We start from the raw sequence: 16,368 nt of genomic DNA, 5'->3' as shown, positions 1-16,368 counted from the left end.
AATTCCAGGCACGCCAAAAAAACGGTGCATGGACAGCAAGACCAGGGGAGGCGACGGGGAAAAAATGTATGGCCTGCCCGGTCCTGCACGTACAGATATTGCCTTGATGCTCTTGAGGGGAGAGAAGAGCAGCAACCCAGGTCACAGATTTTTGCCAGTTGAGTGGAAAAAAAAAAAAACAAACCAACCCTCAACACAAATGTGCAGTTTCGTCTCACAGTTCAGAAAGAGGTGAGCAACGGCGGAGAGCTCTGGGTTCACCACCATCCAGGGCTAAAGAAGCCAGAAGTTACTCTGAGCCACCCACCGCATGCGACGAGGGAAGAGAAGAACTTCGAGCGCTTTTGATTACAAGCGCCAAGAGCTTTGCCTTCACCTAAACACCCGCAGCCTTGCAGAAGCTCCGGCTTCGCATGCAAACATTTGCAGCCTGTTCATGTTACACGCTTTCAGATCCGGCGGTGTGGCTGCAATCGAGATAGGAAGGCTGAGCCTTCTAATCAAATTTCCAACTGAAACCACCCTGATGGTTTTTTTTCATTTTTTTCTGCCACCCCTCTGGACCCGACATCGAAGTACGCTGCCCCCCTCCAGCAGGCGAGTCCCTCCGGTGCTGAAGGAGGTGAAGCGACTTGCAGATTTGCAGGTTTTCACGTCATTCCCACCGAAGCCTGCAGCAGTCACAGGCACAGATCCTCAAACCTGGGGAGGTTGGGAGGGACAGGCTGGATGCAGGGCGGGGGGGCATACAGCAGGATTCAGCCCAGCTTTGCAAGGGCCACCTTCCCATCCAAGAACAGATACCGTTATCTCCGGAGCCATCACGCAATTTTGCCATCAGCAGGACTCAAGCGCCTCCCCCCCCCCACCCCCTGCCCCAAATTCCACAGCACCTGGGAAAAATGTAGGAGCTCGTAGGAGAATCAATAAATATTTATTGTTTAACCAGCAGTATTTTGACTGGAGATGTAAGCATGGCCCGATGCCAGGGAAACCAGAGCCTTCTTGGCCAGCACTGCAAGCAAATTTTTTTTCTGTATCTAGTTGGAAGATTATAAACTAACACAATGAAGAAAAAAAAAGAGAAAAAAAAAAAAAGAAACACAGGCAGCGAGCAGCTTAGTCACGGAAGAGGAACAAAAGAGTTGAGATGCATAACTATGTCAGGCGTTAAAAAAAAAAAAAAAAAGAGGGGGATGCAGGCCCAATTTTTGGCCGTGGGACAGCTGTACAGTTTCTATCAGCTACAGATTTGTCCCACTGGCTTCTGCAGCGATGAGGCTTTACGCTGGATCAGAGGATATATCCTCGGCTTCAGTGGAGCTACACTGATCTGGACAAGCTGCAAACCGGCCCATGGCTCGCAGCCGAGGAGCGAACCTGGGGAGTCCAGTCCTGACCCGTGGAGGCAGAATTCTGCACCCAGAAGGAAGCCCCCGGTTTCCGTGGGGATCCCCCAACCGCACAGTGCCATGAAGAGTCAATCCCTGGCTCCAGAGGCATTTTAATGCCCAAGTAAGACAGCTCATCCCCTCCTTCACTTCAATTAGTCCCTGGCACCGTCCCACCAAGCACAGGTCTCGTCCCAAGCAAAATTTGTAAGCCTGGAAGACGCCAGCAGCTCCAGCCTTTGGAGCCATCCCAGGGACAGCAATGACACTTGCTCTCCTAAATCATGTAATTTCCTCGCCTTGTGCCCACGCAAGGACCAGCTGACAGTGCCAAAAAGGAAAAGACCTTGTCTGGGACAAATGCACCTGGATTTGTTCCTTTCTTCCCCAAAATCCTAGCGGATACCGGTACCACAACTGAAAACAGCCATTTGGGATGACAGATCTGCAAGTTTACATCCCTAAGCCGTATTCAGACAGAAATCTGGTCTTACACCTACCTCTTCCCCAAGTGCCTGAGATGAATCTGCTCTCAGCGAAACAGCAACTGGTGACGAACACCAAGCCACCTTCCATTTTTGCCTCCAGCATCAAACCATCAGCTCCAGGTCTGGCCACAGGACAACCTTCGCACCCTAAACCCGGTCCCTGCTGTCCCCCCAGCTCAGCCCCACCGCAGGGATCCATTCAGGAGGATGCAGTGGCTGCTTTTTCACTCAAAAGCTGGTTCCCCTGGTAAAATTCAGCGTGCCACAGACCCATCGGAGAGCGTGCACGGTGCCGGCTACTTGCTTCCTGCCTGCCAGCGATCTGCTACGGATTTGGGAGAGCAGGATGGCAGAGGACGTGCTCGTCAGCTCGCTTTGGAGAGCTCGAGTGCAGCATTCCAGCATGAGACTGTGTTATCCCTTCGTTTTATAAGGCCTATCAAAGCATGGCACGCTGTAATTACATGGCAAATTAGCGGCCACTTCATGTAACAACACTGTAATTACACAGTTGTTACATGCTTTGGGGAGTTTATGGTGAAAAAGTGGAAGGAATGGGGCTTTGCTCCTTTTCCCTGGAAATCTCACTCCCTGGACCCAGGTTAAAAACGCTGGAGTCAGGGATGCGCTTCAGCCGGTGAATCCCTGAAGGAAAGGTCTTGGAGTTGCCCTCTTGCCACCTTTTTTTACAGCTTTGTCTCTTAAGTAGACAGAAGTTGACACTGAAAAAGCTGGTGGCAGCCAGGTGCAGACAGTCCCCTCCCTCCTGGGAAACTCTCATTCCCCCCATCCTAGCTGGATACCACAGTAATGGGCATTTTGTAAGCGCATAGAAAGATAATTGCTCTTTTTCAGTTCAAATTCTCACCTCCTCCACAGGCAATCAGCATCGAAAATGCCACGGGAGCCCGAAGCCCTGGATTTATTAGAGTCTCGCCCTTGTTGGCTGATGGATTCCTGCCCAAAGAGAACAATCCACAGCCAAAGCCAAGCTCTCACCCCTGATGTTACGGCAAAAGCGTTCAGAAAGATGCCGGATGCAATTCTCTGCATCCCTGAAATGCACCTTTCGGTGCTTATTTCCTTTCCCCAGGTTTTGCTGGCTTTCCAGGCAAACACTCCGGCATTTTGTGAGCGCACACCCTGTCCCAGTGAGGACAGGTAACTGCTCTTCCAGTACAACCCATGCAGAGGAAGGGAGAGAGGACAATGCAAAGCAGAGAGGGAAACGCTGCTGTTCTGCTGCCGTGTTTCATCCCGCACACGAAACCGTGACCGTGCAAGCCACCACGAAGACCGACCTCTTAACAGCATTAACAGCAGCAGGGAAACTGAGTCACCCAGCGGCTGACACAGCTGGAGGGAGCAGCCTGGAGTCCAAGTGCTCTGCAAGGGTAACGCAGGATCTTTTTTCGGAAGGGATGTTCCAAGTCCCTGTGAGCTACTTTTATCCCCAACCACCTCAGCAAAGTGACTCCCTTGAACGGGCTGATCCTGCCGGGACCCTACTCTGCGCACATTTATAAAGACCTGGGAGCGAAGGTATGGCTGGAACCTTGGCTTCCCCAGACAAGATAGAGGGAAGGACGAAGGATCCCATCCTAAGATGGTAACGAAGATGAATTCAGACTCACTTGGCCATTTCCCTGCAGCAAGGCACTGCGGAGGAGGGTACGCATTTGCCAGAAGACTCGCTTTAAATGCAAACTCCCTTATTTGCCTGCATTGAAAGTGAAAGCAAAGGAGAAAAAGAAAAGATTGACCCCGCTATGGGAAGGGGAAGAGGCGCGATTCAGGCAGGTCCTACATCCCAAGATACACTACGGAGAAGCTGTCTGCTTTCCCGTACCCTGCAGCAGCCACAGCAGGAGGAATCTTGTTTCAGCCCTGACCCAATGTTGTCCCAAACCCTAAACAGAGGGAAAGGCTCTCGTCAGATAAAAATACACCCCTGGGGTGCCACCCACGCACAGGCCAATGGAAACAACGCGCCTGTCTCCCAGCTGTCCTTAGGGTAGGCATGGGAAGCGCCGAAACATCCTTCTGTCCCCCAGCAGTCAGGATTTCTACGCTGCATGTGCACAGGCCAAATTCCGCTTTTCATGCCAGGCAGGAACAAATCCATCCCTGTGCCCGTGACACCCCTCCAGGGAAAGAAAGCGAGAGGGGGAGTGGATGCAGGACGGGGAGCCCAGCATCTCCGCCCCACCTGTGATGCCCAGCGTCACCACCTGCCCTTCTACCGTACCTTGTGGGACACCCCGGGGACAGCAAGTCAGCAGCTTCGTTAGCAAGAAATGTCGTCACCTCTCAGGACCTGGATCCCCCATTTACACACCGCCAGCTTCCAGCAAGGGTGGCGGAGCTGCTTTTAACCCTGACCACAGAGAGCAAACAGAGCTTTGCAGAACTGGAGGAAATAAGTTGATTTGCGGAGGGCTGCGCTTACCAGTTGCAAGGTTAAGTTCCCGTTAGGGTTGATTTTTGCATGGTTTGGGTTTTTACTGTCTGAAAAAAAGCCGGTAAACTAAGTCCTACCAACCCACTGGCGGATCAGTCGCATATCTGCAATCAAAAGGGATGTTGCCATCTACTCTATCAGATCCTTGTAATGAAAACCCACGCATATACAACTTGTATGTGAAAGCAGAAGCCCACCACCGTGGTTTCTTGGCTCCTGACCTACTCATCTCACTCACACATTCTTGCTGGCAACAGCGGCGGGGGGGTGAGGGGTGGAATTTGGCTTTGGAAGCTTCGTACAACTTCACATCCCTTTCAGGTTATTTTTAAACCCTTTGGACACACTACAAATCCCATCTAACTTTTACCCGCAGAGGCTGCCTGCACGTGTGGGCTGGAGCAGGGTTTGATTTCGGGGGAGCGAGAGGGGGACGGGCGCTGCACGGCCAATGCATCTCTCTGCAGTTTTACGGGGCATCAAGCACCTGGCACATGAAACATCTCGCACAATTGAAAACCTATGCCTGTAACGACTCTTCCACACACCCACACCCCCCCCCCCCGTAAGGTTAACCCTATGGATACCGCGAAGCAAATCTGCTTTGCTGCTTGCTGGGATGGAAAGGAACGAGGGGCTGGACCCCTTCTCAGCGAGGCCGATGCCCATTCCGAAAAGAAGATCAATGGGCCCATGGTGGCAGATTCAGCAACGTCCAAGGGCTGAAGGAGCCATGCGGGAGCAGTGAAGTCCTCAGACACGGTCCAAAACGGACAGGAGTAGAGAAAAGTTATGTCCCCCACACATGGCATGGCTGGATCCCAGAAACGTAAGCCAGCAGCATCCATACTCCCTCTCCCAACATCAATCTGCCCAAGCAAGAAAGCTTCAGCATTCTCTAAAAAGTTAGAGGGGAAATGAGGTTAAGACAGCTAATTGACAACATTGACCTTTCTGGCTCACGGTGTTAGCGCAGCCACCAAAACAGAAGCGACTGCAGCTGAAGTCGATAGGGAGTCGGCTCTTTTTTTACCTTTTTGGTTGGTTTTTTTCAGCGCTCTTCCGGCCAAAGTTTAAACTTTGGGTGGACTCTAAAAATTGCTTGCTGACATAAGCTGCAAAAGAGCTTTCACGGAGAGAAGAAAATGAACTTAAAGCAGCGCGAAAGACCGAGTCCTCGCTTTAGCCACAAGGTAATTACGTTGATCCAATGCTCAAACACCTAAACACCACAGACGCCTTCGTAACATGCTCTCACCCATGCCAGGAGATGTGTGAATTTAAACAGATACTTTGGTCTGAACTGAAAAACAAACCCCACATCCCCCCAGCCCTGCCCCAATGGACCAGGTGTTTCTTCCTATCCCATTTTCTTCCCCTGCAAGCAAAAACACTGCCGGCACGACCTGAAGCGCAGGAATAACTCTCCGGTAAATGTTCTTTTAACCAGTGTTTTAGGAAATAGGCACAAACAGGTCCTTAACTCCAGCAGAGCCTCTCGTTTACCCCGCAGAGGTGCTTTGGAAAATCATCCTCAGCGTCCCCGTTGCGTTTTGAAGCCTGGCCCTTCAGAGCCCGCACCTGAAAGCCCGGCTCAGCCCTGCTGTCAGAGGCACAGAGCACAGAAATACAACCGGCAACCGGGTCCCCTCTACGTGCAGGTAGAGTGGGACGATGGATCATGCGAAAGACACTCTCCCCCCATCAGACACCGCGTAACCCATCGGTGGCAGATCCCCCAGGCGTGTGCTGGCTTACTGGAGCTCTCTGCAGACAAGCTGCTCCTGCAACAAGCATGTATTTTAAATCTGAGCACCAACCCCTCTGCCACCCTGGCCCTCCTCGCACTCAGCTGTCATTTTGTTTCCCACATGGAGCCTGAATATTGCCTGGCAGGAGCTGAGCCCCCTTTCTGGGTTTCCTAGAAACTTGCTAACTGGCAAAGAACCGCACAGCTCTATCTTTAATTCGATTTTCTTCAGCGCACCAGCACCGCGCAAAATCCAGCAACGTCCCCTTCAGAGCAGTGGGAATTACAGCAGGGAGAGGTGAAGCAACAGGACTCATTTCACCCTCCCTTGCAGCCAGAAAATGATAGGGTTTTTTCCCTGCAGGCCCTCCAAGCCCCATCCTCTTCCTCGGCTGAGCAAGGCAGAAATCGGTTGAGCATCTGGGGTCAGGAGGCAGTCAGACGACATCACTATGTGAACAACAGCCCTTATTATGGTAAAGGCTCAACTATTAGCACTAACCACAGCCAGCAGCAGCTAAACTTATCGCTACAGCAAAAAAAAAAAAAAAAAAAAAAGAAACCAAAAACACACTCCTCGTTGCAGTAACATGTTGCTATCTTTCCCGATAACTCCTGCACCCTTCCTCCACCCGTTTCTCCAGCTCCAGAGAAGGGGTTGGAGGGGGGGAATCAAAGCAGCGGTCTTTCCCGGTTTAAACGCGGTAAATCCACAGGAGGTACCGCTGGAGTTTTGTTTCCCAAATAGCAGGAGTGCTTGCACCACACAAGACCTTTCCAGGGAGGGATGGGGGGAACACACACCCCAGATAAGGAGCTTGTGCAGGGCTGCCAGCCCTGGCGTGGCTCACCCACTCGGGAAAGGGCAGGGATGTCCTGAGGAGGTCGTTAAAAAACAAAACAAAACAAAAAAACCATCCGAGTGCATCTCTCCTGCCTCCCAGCCGGAGGTGCTTGCCTACATCCCCGCAAAGATGCCAGAAGCATGAGAAAAGGAGGCTGGAGGGGCGGCGAGTTGTTTTTTAAAAGAAAGGGGGGGAGACAGGGGGGCCTGAAAGTCTTAAAAGTGCTCGGGAAGCAAGTTCGCCTTCCCCCAGCGGTGCTGCGGGGCAGAGCCGGGGCAGAGCCGGGGCAGAGCCGGGGCAGAGCCCGGGCGGCGCCGCTCCGCGCAACTTGGGGGGTGCGTTTCATTTTGCCTTCCCAAAGACACCCCCCCGCCCCAAAGAAACCCCAACGCTCACATAACACCCCCTCCTCCGCCGCCCTCCCTGGGAAAAAGGGGGAGAAGGGACCCACGGGGCTCCCCGGCGAGCGGGGGGACGGGGAAAGGCGGGCAGGGCGCTTACCGGGGGACGGGAAGAGCTCGATGTCCACCTTCTCCGTCTTGATGATGGTCAGATCCACCGCCGCCTTCATGGCTGGGGCAGCGCCGCGGGGGCGTCCCGCCGGGACCGGGGGGGCGGCGGCGGCGGCGGCTGCTGAGCCCCGCCGTGCGCGGAGCGGGGCGCCCGGGGCAGCGGCGGCCGGGCGCCTGCCTCCCTCCCTCCCTCCCTCCTTCCTCCTCCTCCTTTTCCTTCTCCTCTTCCTCTTTCCTTCCTTCCGCGCTCCCTCGCTCCTCTCTCCTGCTCCGCTCCGCTCCTCCGCCGCCCCTTCCGCGCTCCCTCGCTGCCGCTCCGCCTCGCCCGTCCCCCGCCGCCGCCGCCCCGGCCCGGGCTGAGCCGCCGAGGGGAGGGCGCTGGGCCGGCCCCGAGCGGTGACAGCGGCGGGGAGGGACCCGCCTGCCCCCGCCCCGGAGGCGGCCCCGGCACCCGGCGCCACGGGGAGCGGAGCCGGCGCTGCCCCGGCAGGGAAGAAGTTCGGGGGGGATGAGGATGCGGGGTGATGGGGGATGCGGGGTGATGGGGGATGCGGGGTAATGGGGAGTACGGGGTAATGGGGGATGCGAGGTGATGGGGGATGCGGGATGATGGGGGGTATGGGGTAATGGGGGATGAGGGGAGATAAGGGATGCGGGGTGATGGGGGCACGGAGTGATGGGGAGTATGGGGGGATGCAGGATGATGGGGGGTACAGGGTTATGAGGGATGCAGGATGATGGGGGGTATGGGGTAATGGGGGATGCAGGGTGATAGGGGATGCAGGGTGATGGAGAGTATGGGGGGATGCGGGGTGATGGGGGGTACAGGGTGATGGGGAGTGCAGGGTGATGGGGGGGACGGGGTGATGGAGGGGGAGGACCACATCCAGCACGAAGTTGGGCTCTGCTGCGCCTCTGCCACAACCTCTGCTTGCATCCCAACCCCGAAACACGAAGGGATAAAGGGAGTCGCACACGAAAATGACGCTGGCTGCACACAGCTCAGAGCTGGAACCGCAACGGCCCGCCAAAAACCCATGTTTCTTGAAACCAGACCAGTTGCCTTCACCCTGCCTGTCCCAACACAAACTGCCTTTGATGCTCATGTCACCCCTTCACGCTTGCGTCACCCCTTCACGCTCGCGTCGCCCTTTCACACTCGCATCACTGCTGCCCGTCCAGACCCACAGGCGCATCCGAATGTGCGGGTCCGGTCAGGGCAGAGCGTGTGTGCACAGGCACGCTCAGTCGTGCGGTCACGGGTGACGGCCAGGGGTGGTTGTTCGCAGGCGTGCTTCACGCAGGTGGGAGGCCAAAAAGGTTTGGGAACCGACTGGATAAAAAGCATCGTACAGATGCAAGATGAGTATCATGCCAGCATGGTATGAAGTTAACAGAAGAATATTGTTTTTCACATGAAATATGTTTTATTATATTTAGGTAGCACAAACTTCAGACCACAAACGGTAGAGCAGAAGGGAGATTATGACTCACAGATGTCAATTTACCGGTACGAGTGTTTAAAAAAAAAAAAAAAAGGCATTAGCAACCAGCTCTTGTGGTTCTCTCACTACGAAAGTCTTAACAGTCTCTGACACGCTGGCAGAGGCCGGCCTGCTCTGATCAGACATGGGCTCAAATGAACATCCCGGCTGGAGCAGTGGGAAGAGGGCAGCCACGTGAGCCAGCCTCAGGGGTCCAAGGCCACCTCTAACCCACAGGATGAGCCAGGGTCCTGCTTGCAAGCACCACTGAAACCTTCAAACGCACTGAAAGATGAGCTGCAAATGCAAACGGTACAGCTCAGGATTATTTCTAGCTTCTTCAATAGTGCCTTTCTCAGCTGCCTAAGGTGTATTTATAGAAGAAAAGTTCATGTAACTAAAAGAAGCTGTGAGGTGCCGGGGCCAGAAATCAAGAGCCTGATTCTGGCTCGCACGAGCAGCCATTTTTACCCAGGCAGATAGCTCAAGACGCAGCCAGCAGGAAGTTTCAGAGGTAGCAAAGCGGGGCAGGCAGGCAGCTCCAGCCGAAAGTTCATCTTTCAGGCGCCTCGCTCGCTGCCAAGCACTCGTATTTCCAATTTGCTTGCAAGCTCAGTTATGGGCAACCTACTCTTGCAGCAGTAGGACCAGCAATTCACTGTGTGACTAATATATAACCACCCTGCCCGGATTCCCGTGTGCTTTGGAGAACCTGAGCTGTGCTCGGGCAGAGCACGCGGTTGGAAACCTCAGGTGGTGGGTCCTTGGTTTGAAAACTACCACAGGAATGAGCCTGGAAATCCGAAAGTGAAAAGAGTAAGGATAAAACTCGGTCCCCATTGCCTCTTCCCGTGCAGGATAATGTGCTTGCACCTGCCCTTCGCTTCGGGTTTCTTTCCCCTCTTCCCCACACAGGATGGACAGCAATGACTGAAGGAAGAAACTGCAGAGAAGACTTAGAAGAATGTTTCCAGTTGAAAATCAAAAGGGGATTCAGGAGAAACAGCTGCCTTTCTGTATGAGCCCTTCCAGAACAGGCCTGGGAAGAGAAACCCGAGGCAGTTATCGCAGCCTGACGATGTTTCCCTTCCTACACTTCGCTTGGCGCGCTGCAATCTCCCGGGCGAGCGTGCGCGCAGGCAGGCTGCGACGCTGCGGCGGGGTGAGGGTGGGAGAGTGCCTGCGTGCCGGCGTCAGGGGGACCGGGTTACGCAGCTGGCCGCGGGCTCTCGGCCTCGGCGATGAAGCCATCAGAAAGCACCTGCGGTCCCAACCGTATTGAAATGACCCCAGCGCTCCTCCCGAGTCGACGGCGCTCGATAATCCACCCGCAGCAAACCACAATCCCCAGACTGAAAGAGAAGAGGAGGAGCGTGGCGAGGACGCCGGGGCTCGCTCGAGCGGGCACTGACGGGGATGGGCTGTTGATGCCACATAGGAGAAGGCTCTCGTGAGCAGAGATGGTCCCAGATGGAGCTGCCGGTGGGATTAAAAGTGCCACCAGAGCAGGCAGCGGCTGCCCCTGCCGTGTCCGTCCTTTAGCCTTGCTCCTGTAGGCTGACGTATTTGGCTCGGCCTCTCGTGCAAGCGTTATGGTCTTAAGGACCGGCTGAACTCCAGTGCACCTGTAATGGGGCTCCTTCTCTTCTGGACCAGTACAAAGGCTCTAATAAAGATCTTTCTTGCAGCTTGTGTGTTTTTTATTAGGAAAGATACACACGCTCTTGGCATGCCGGCTCAGCCCTGATCCCGCAAAGCCGATGACACTAAGCCACAGCTTGGTGCAGCATGGCTGCGGCGAAGCTTTGAGCTCCTCCACTCCCCTGCTTCACCCCCCTCCCTGCTCCCCCAAACTTCTGTTTCATCTTGCTTGTGCAATGTATGGAAGCCCCTATGCGCAGGGAATCTAGAAACGCTTCCAAAAGTAGCACTGGGGCAAAAACACCCAAAGTGGAGGAGAAGAACGGAGAGGCTGCGGACAGAGATTTCCTCCCAGGGCAGCTGAATCTCGCCTTCGAACTCGACTCCATCCTAGCGGCCGCCTTAATTTGTGTTCACTTCAGAGCCTGCAACATGAAAGCCCTGGCTCTGAACTCCAGCTGAGCCGCTCAATGGCTCAGTGTTCGCAGAAGGCATGGAAGGAATCCATTGATTAGTTTCTTCAGCTGGGATGTGACCATTTGGAGTCCAAGACCTGCCAAACATGACTTCGCCTCAGCAACTGGTTCCTATTTGCTGCTTACAGGCTTTAGAAAAATCTTTCCTCTTCCACATCCAAGCCTCACCCTCCTTTTCCATTCTGTCGTTATTCAACGTTAATATCTATTCAGGCTCTCTCCTGTCGAGGGAGGATGCTGGGTTGCGGAGAACAGCCCTCCTGCCATTAATATAGCCAAAAGATTTTGCCGTTGATCCGAGATAACCATCTGCCCTCCCTCTACAATGCGGCCTGACTGTTTTTCAACAGTTTGGAACAAAGAAAGGACGGGCAGTAATGCCACATTGTTCCCAGGGACGCTGGCTAACCTTGGTTTAAAAGAATAATAATAATTATTCATTTAGCGTCGAGGAAAGGTATTACGAGACTGGAGCCTTTGCTGTGATTTCCGAATGCATAGGGCGGGCAGGACTGCTCTTCCATGACCTCTCTCCTAGCTGGGGCCAGCTCTTTCCCTTTGGCAGGGCCAAATTCCCTCCTGTCACGGCTCTTTTTACAAACGGGCAGCGGCTAGCTCTCCTCCAGATGTTATGGAGCTGGGACAGCTTCTCCTCTCCCTTGGATATACCCATTCTCACGACAGCAGGCTCAGGATTAGGTGTTACCGGTAGCCTGGAGAAGGAGCTTTTCCATGCACCGCTGCTACCAAAACGCGGCCACCTCTGGGGTGAAATACAACGTCTACGTAATAACACGGAGCAACACCACCCAGCTGTTATGGAGAGGAAATGAAGAACACCATATCCAATTAAAACTGCAGGGGGATATTTATGGCAGAACGTAATTAGCCAAATTGGAGCCTTCCCCAAAACTACCATGGGATTTTTAATGACCGCAAGCGGTCAGGGCTTCGGTTTGATGTTGTGTCAAGTAAACAGTATCCAGAGGGCATGAGACAAAAATCAGGAGTAAAGGGGAAGGAGGCGGAAAAAAAAAAAAAAAAAGTGTCGTGCAATTCCAGGGAGAAACGGAGACATGAAAGGCTTTATCGTAAGGGGTTCATTGTTGGAAAGAGCAGCAGCCACCACTCCAAGAAAGGAAAGAGCAGGGAGGTGGCTCTGGGTGTGGAGGTGGCCCACTGCAATGAGAGGAAAGAGCAAGCAGCTGCCATGACCGTTCCCCAGGGAGATACCTTTCCTGGAATTTAAAATGATATGAGGAATTCTTTCAAACGCCGTAATAGCTGGGAAGTATTTGAGTGAGTTGTTTTACGCTGGTAAAAGGAGGCTGGATTAGTCGCGATGACTACAGCCTCCCCTTTTTGGCTAAGCAGAGGGCATGAAAATAGAGCTTGTTAGTCAGCACGTACTGCGTGTGCCCCCGGGCTGTCTGTAGGGAGGGCAAGCTGCTCTCAGATCTGGCATTTGTGGCCAGGAGGTGATGACCATCACGAAAGCGTTGGCTCCTCCGTGACCCAGATGGCTATGGCCTCTGGAGTCTCCTCACTGCTCCGCGCTCTAGGGCTGGAGTCACGGAAAGTCCTCATCCTCCGCGCTGTCTGCATTAAAAGCAAGTTTCTGTTCACGCTGCGGAGATCCAGACTTCAGGCCCCGGCTCAGCCCCGAGACATCGCTGCCACAATACCGTCCTCTGATTGCCCTCCGGGCGTGAGCAGAGGAAGCCGCCTCCGAGCCTCCCCGACTCCTGCTCTCATTAACTTCCCAGCGGAGATGGCTCACAAAAGCATCTTTGTGGCCAGCTAGGAGTCAGGACTCCAGCACACACGCATCCCCGCGTGGCTGCGAGGGAGCGACAGCCCCGGTCCACACGCCGTAGGTACCTCAATCAACAGTCTCGCAAGCTGCTTGAGCATCTTCAAGTGCCTCCTGCGATTGGTTTCCCAGAGGTTCCATGCTGATTCATAACCTGATTAGCTAATCTGGGCTCGAGCAATGTAATTCTGCCTTGAATTTCGTTGGCGGGGGGTGCTGTCACTCACTTGTTACCCTGCTGGAAGAACTGGCTGGATGGAAAATCCTCGTAAGCTGTTCTGCAGCGCTGTTTGCTCTCGGTACATTTCCCCTCTCCTCCTCAAGTAACAGCACTGAGTTCTTGGTAAACATAACTTGAGTATTTTTGCTGTTTAACTCTTGATATTCACAATTACTCTGAGCACGCACAGGCGATACACACCATACCTCACCTGTGGGACCTCTCATGTTTGGTCAGATCTCTTGGGCAGCCTCCTTCATAGCAGAAACAAACGCAGCCAGCTCAGACTTAAGCAACACATCCCTGCTTGCGACTTCACCCTTGGCATTCACCGATCTCTGGCTAAAAAGAGGTTACTGAGATGATTTCTGGCGGTCCTTGAGTCCTCCTTCCCTGGGACGCAGGTGAGGGATTATGAAGGAGAAGCAATGGGATCATTGCTAATAAAGCAGATCTCCTGGACAGCTAGACGACATTCACTAACGTTTATCTGCTCCTTCAATCTTTCAAAAAAAACACCCTACCAACAACAAAAAAGGACCCGCTGCTTCAAGAAATACCAAGTAACAGCCACATTTCACTTCCATGAAGGTGCCGGGAGCCACACAAGCACCTCCTAAGGAAGGACAGTCCAGCACCAGCCTCTGATACACAAATTCAAAGCCTAAGGAATGGCAGTCACCAGAACAGCAGAAAAACAGGCTTGCACGCAGCTGGCTGGAAGTGGTCAGTGTGGGGAGATAAAACTCTTGAGTGCAATGATCCCCAGGTTAACTGTTGTGACCAGGACAGAGGGGTTCAAGAGATAGACGTTTAATTCCTGGTCAATATTTCCACACGACCTCTTGCAAACCTTGGTGTCTCCATCCCCCCTCTTTAATGAAATGACACTTTCTCGCTTCACAAGGGACTGGGAGCATCAGCTCGGCAGCCCCGACGGAAAAGCTCAGGGGCCAGGGTCTTGGCAGAGAGAGATTTGAGGGGAATTCTCAGGAAAGGGAACTGGGATTCCCATTCCTTGTCACGCAGGACCCTGGGAAGCACAGGGCCGAGATCCGTCCAGCCCAAACCACTGTCCCACCACGACCATGAGATGACAGGTGCATACCTATGGAGATAATTTGGCGATGGGCACCATTACCCCACGTACACCATGCCCACAGCAAGGGAATTACAGGATGAGACCCACACTAGCGATTAAAGCCCTAAAGCTGCCTGCTCCAGACAGGCTCTGCTGGTGGAGACACCCCCGCACCGCTCCTGAGACGAAGGATTCACTCCCGTATGTGTTTCAGAGAAGAAAAAACCCTCGCCCGGCGCTGGAAATCTCCTCGCTTGCAATTGTCTCCGTTTGGCAATCCGGCCCGATAGTGAATAAACGACGGAGAAATATTCCGCTCTACACGTGTTTGGGTTTTTCGGGGTGGTTTTCTTGGACGGCGATCCTGGCTTTGCAACAATACCCGTCTTGTTCGGCCCCGCGCTCCAGAGCAGGCTTGAATAGATCTGTCTAAAATTATAAGCGGGCAGCCCCTGGGCTCTGCGAGATCACAGGCCACATGCTGGGGCTGAACAAAGGCTCTGCTATTTCCTAACAATTAGCCCAGCTAAAAGGACATCTATCTCCTTCCATTAGAGCCACCACGTGCCTCCCAGTCAGTCCATTGTAAAGCTAATTAAATAACACGCCTCCCTCCCCATGAGGGTCTCCTGATTACTTCGCCTCGGTCCTAAATCCTTGCTGGTGTAAATGGGGAAGAGACAGCTGGGCGGCAGGGGCCTGCCACTCCGGTGGAAGTGTGGTCACCCATCTACAGCTACCATCAGCAGCACCAGTTATTTCAGGGTTTTTAATTATCTTCGGAAAGCCGTTGAGCGGAGATTTTGAGATATAAGGGGGTTCAGCACACAAACTGGTTTGCTTCCCTGTCCGCTTCCCCACTGCCTGCAGCAAAAGTTGTGAAAACAGCTGATTTATTTATTATTTTGGGGGGCTTTGCTGGTAGTTGGAGGAAAAAAGCAGACGTAAATATTTTTTTCTAAATATGTTCTGGGTTGCAAACTAGTTTGTTTTTTTTTTTTTTCCCCCCCACACACTTCTCATTGGGCTAAAACAGCGAAAAGAAAATAAACAAGGAAAATGGTGTGTCATTCAACCTGAGCTAAAACTTTCTAATTTTGCACTTTTAAAATGGGAATAAATTTCAAAATGAAAACAAAAAAAAAAGTAAATTAAAAGTAATCCATTAACAAACCCTCTTTTTGCCCAGTTAATTCACCTCTTTGAGGAGGTTCCTATGGGAGGGGCAGGTCTCGGGTTGTGAATGAGCTGAAATGAATCTGCCTTTTTAGCTGAAAAGCCCGATCCCCGTTTTAGCATCACGAGTGAGATGAAGCAAAATCTATCTCTGGTGCGTGGAGCCTCCTTCCAATCTGAAAATTCGTTCTGGCAAGTGAAGAAAATACATTCCGATGATACACCAAACATCACAGGGTACATCTCAAGCATCCTGAGCAAGGCTTCAGGTGGCCAGGGGCCACCATGACCCATCATCTGTCCCTGGAGGTGGTCAATATGGCAATGCCCTACCTAAACCTGCTCAAGGCAAACACCACAAGGGTCTTTTCTCTCCGTCAGCCCATCCCGGTTCTTTGAGGTGAGCCAGGTTTGCACCACCACGAGTGCTCAGCCTCGCACAACAGCACGAAACTGCTAAATCCCTCCAGATGTTCAACACCTTTTCTCACACGCTCCCAAGACCCGGAAGAAATACAGTTTCCTTCTGCCAAGTCTACAGTCCACAATAGTTGAGAATATCCCCTTTACCCCCTTTAAATCATTATTTTCCACCCTTGGCTATTTAAATCATTATTTTCACACCAAAAGAGCATGGCTGGAAAACTGGGAAGGCGGGTCAACAGACTAATGAGCGGATTTCCTGTGGACCCTCAGCTCCAGGCTTGAAACAGCTGGACCTGCCACTACAGCTGGAGCTCTTTCCACCCGAGGAAAACAGAAAGACCCCGTTCCTCAGCTCTTGCGGTGGGGAGAGAGTGGGAGGAAGGACATGGAGGAGGAGGAGGAGGCAGAGCTTGGTTTCGTTCTAATGGGAATGAAAGCTTGCTCCTGTTTTCCAAACCCCCGAGCCACCCTTGCTGCTCCCAGCCATCCTGGGTAGCAGCCGCTGTTGGAGCCTGGGTGGGAAAATGCTGGGAAACTTTAGAAATGCATCAGGGCTTGCCAGGAAATACATTAATTAGTGTGTGTGTGTATGCAAGTCCATTGG

The 16,368-nt window shown here is 53.0% G+C and overlaps 1 protein-coding gene across 3 annotated transcripts in view; it reads right to left on the bottom strand.

The window, feature by feature from the left end:
• The window catches only part of ETS1 (ETS proto-oncogene 1, transcription factor), a 75,243-nt gene that overhangs the window by 37,432 nt on the left and 21,443 nt on the right, over nucleotides 1-16,368 (bottom strand). The window contains exon 1 of one of the 3 annotated variants that reach the window (XM_063355182.1): nucleotides 7,437-7,612. The exons of 1 other annotated variant lie outside the window; for it this stretch is intronic. In XM_063355182.1, the coding sequence (XP_063211252.1) occupies nucleotides 7,437-7,506 (70 nt within the window). In that variant the 5' untranslated portion in view covers nucleotides 7,507-7,612. Of the gene's footprint in view, nucleotides 1-4,127; nucleotides 4,265-7,436; nucleotides 7,613-16,368 lie in introns of those variants that run through there. One more of the 3 variants, XM_063355183.1, reaches the window with a different exon arrangement.

The sequence above is a fragment of the Chroicocephalus ridibundus genome, chromosome 18 (genome assembly GCF_963924245.1).
Source record: "Chroicocephalus ridibundus chromosome 18, bChrRid1.1, whole genome shotgun sequence".
NCBI classification, from domain to species: domain Eukaryota; kingdom Metazoa; phylum Chordata; class Aves; order Charadriiformes; family Laridae; genus Chroicocephalus; species Chroicocephalus ridibundus.
This window is presented reverse-complemented; position numbering and strand designations above follow the sequence as displayed.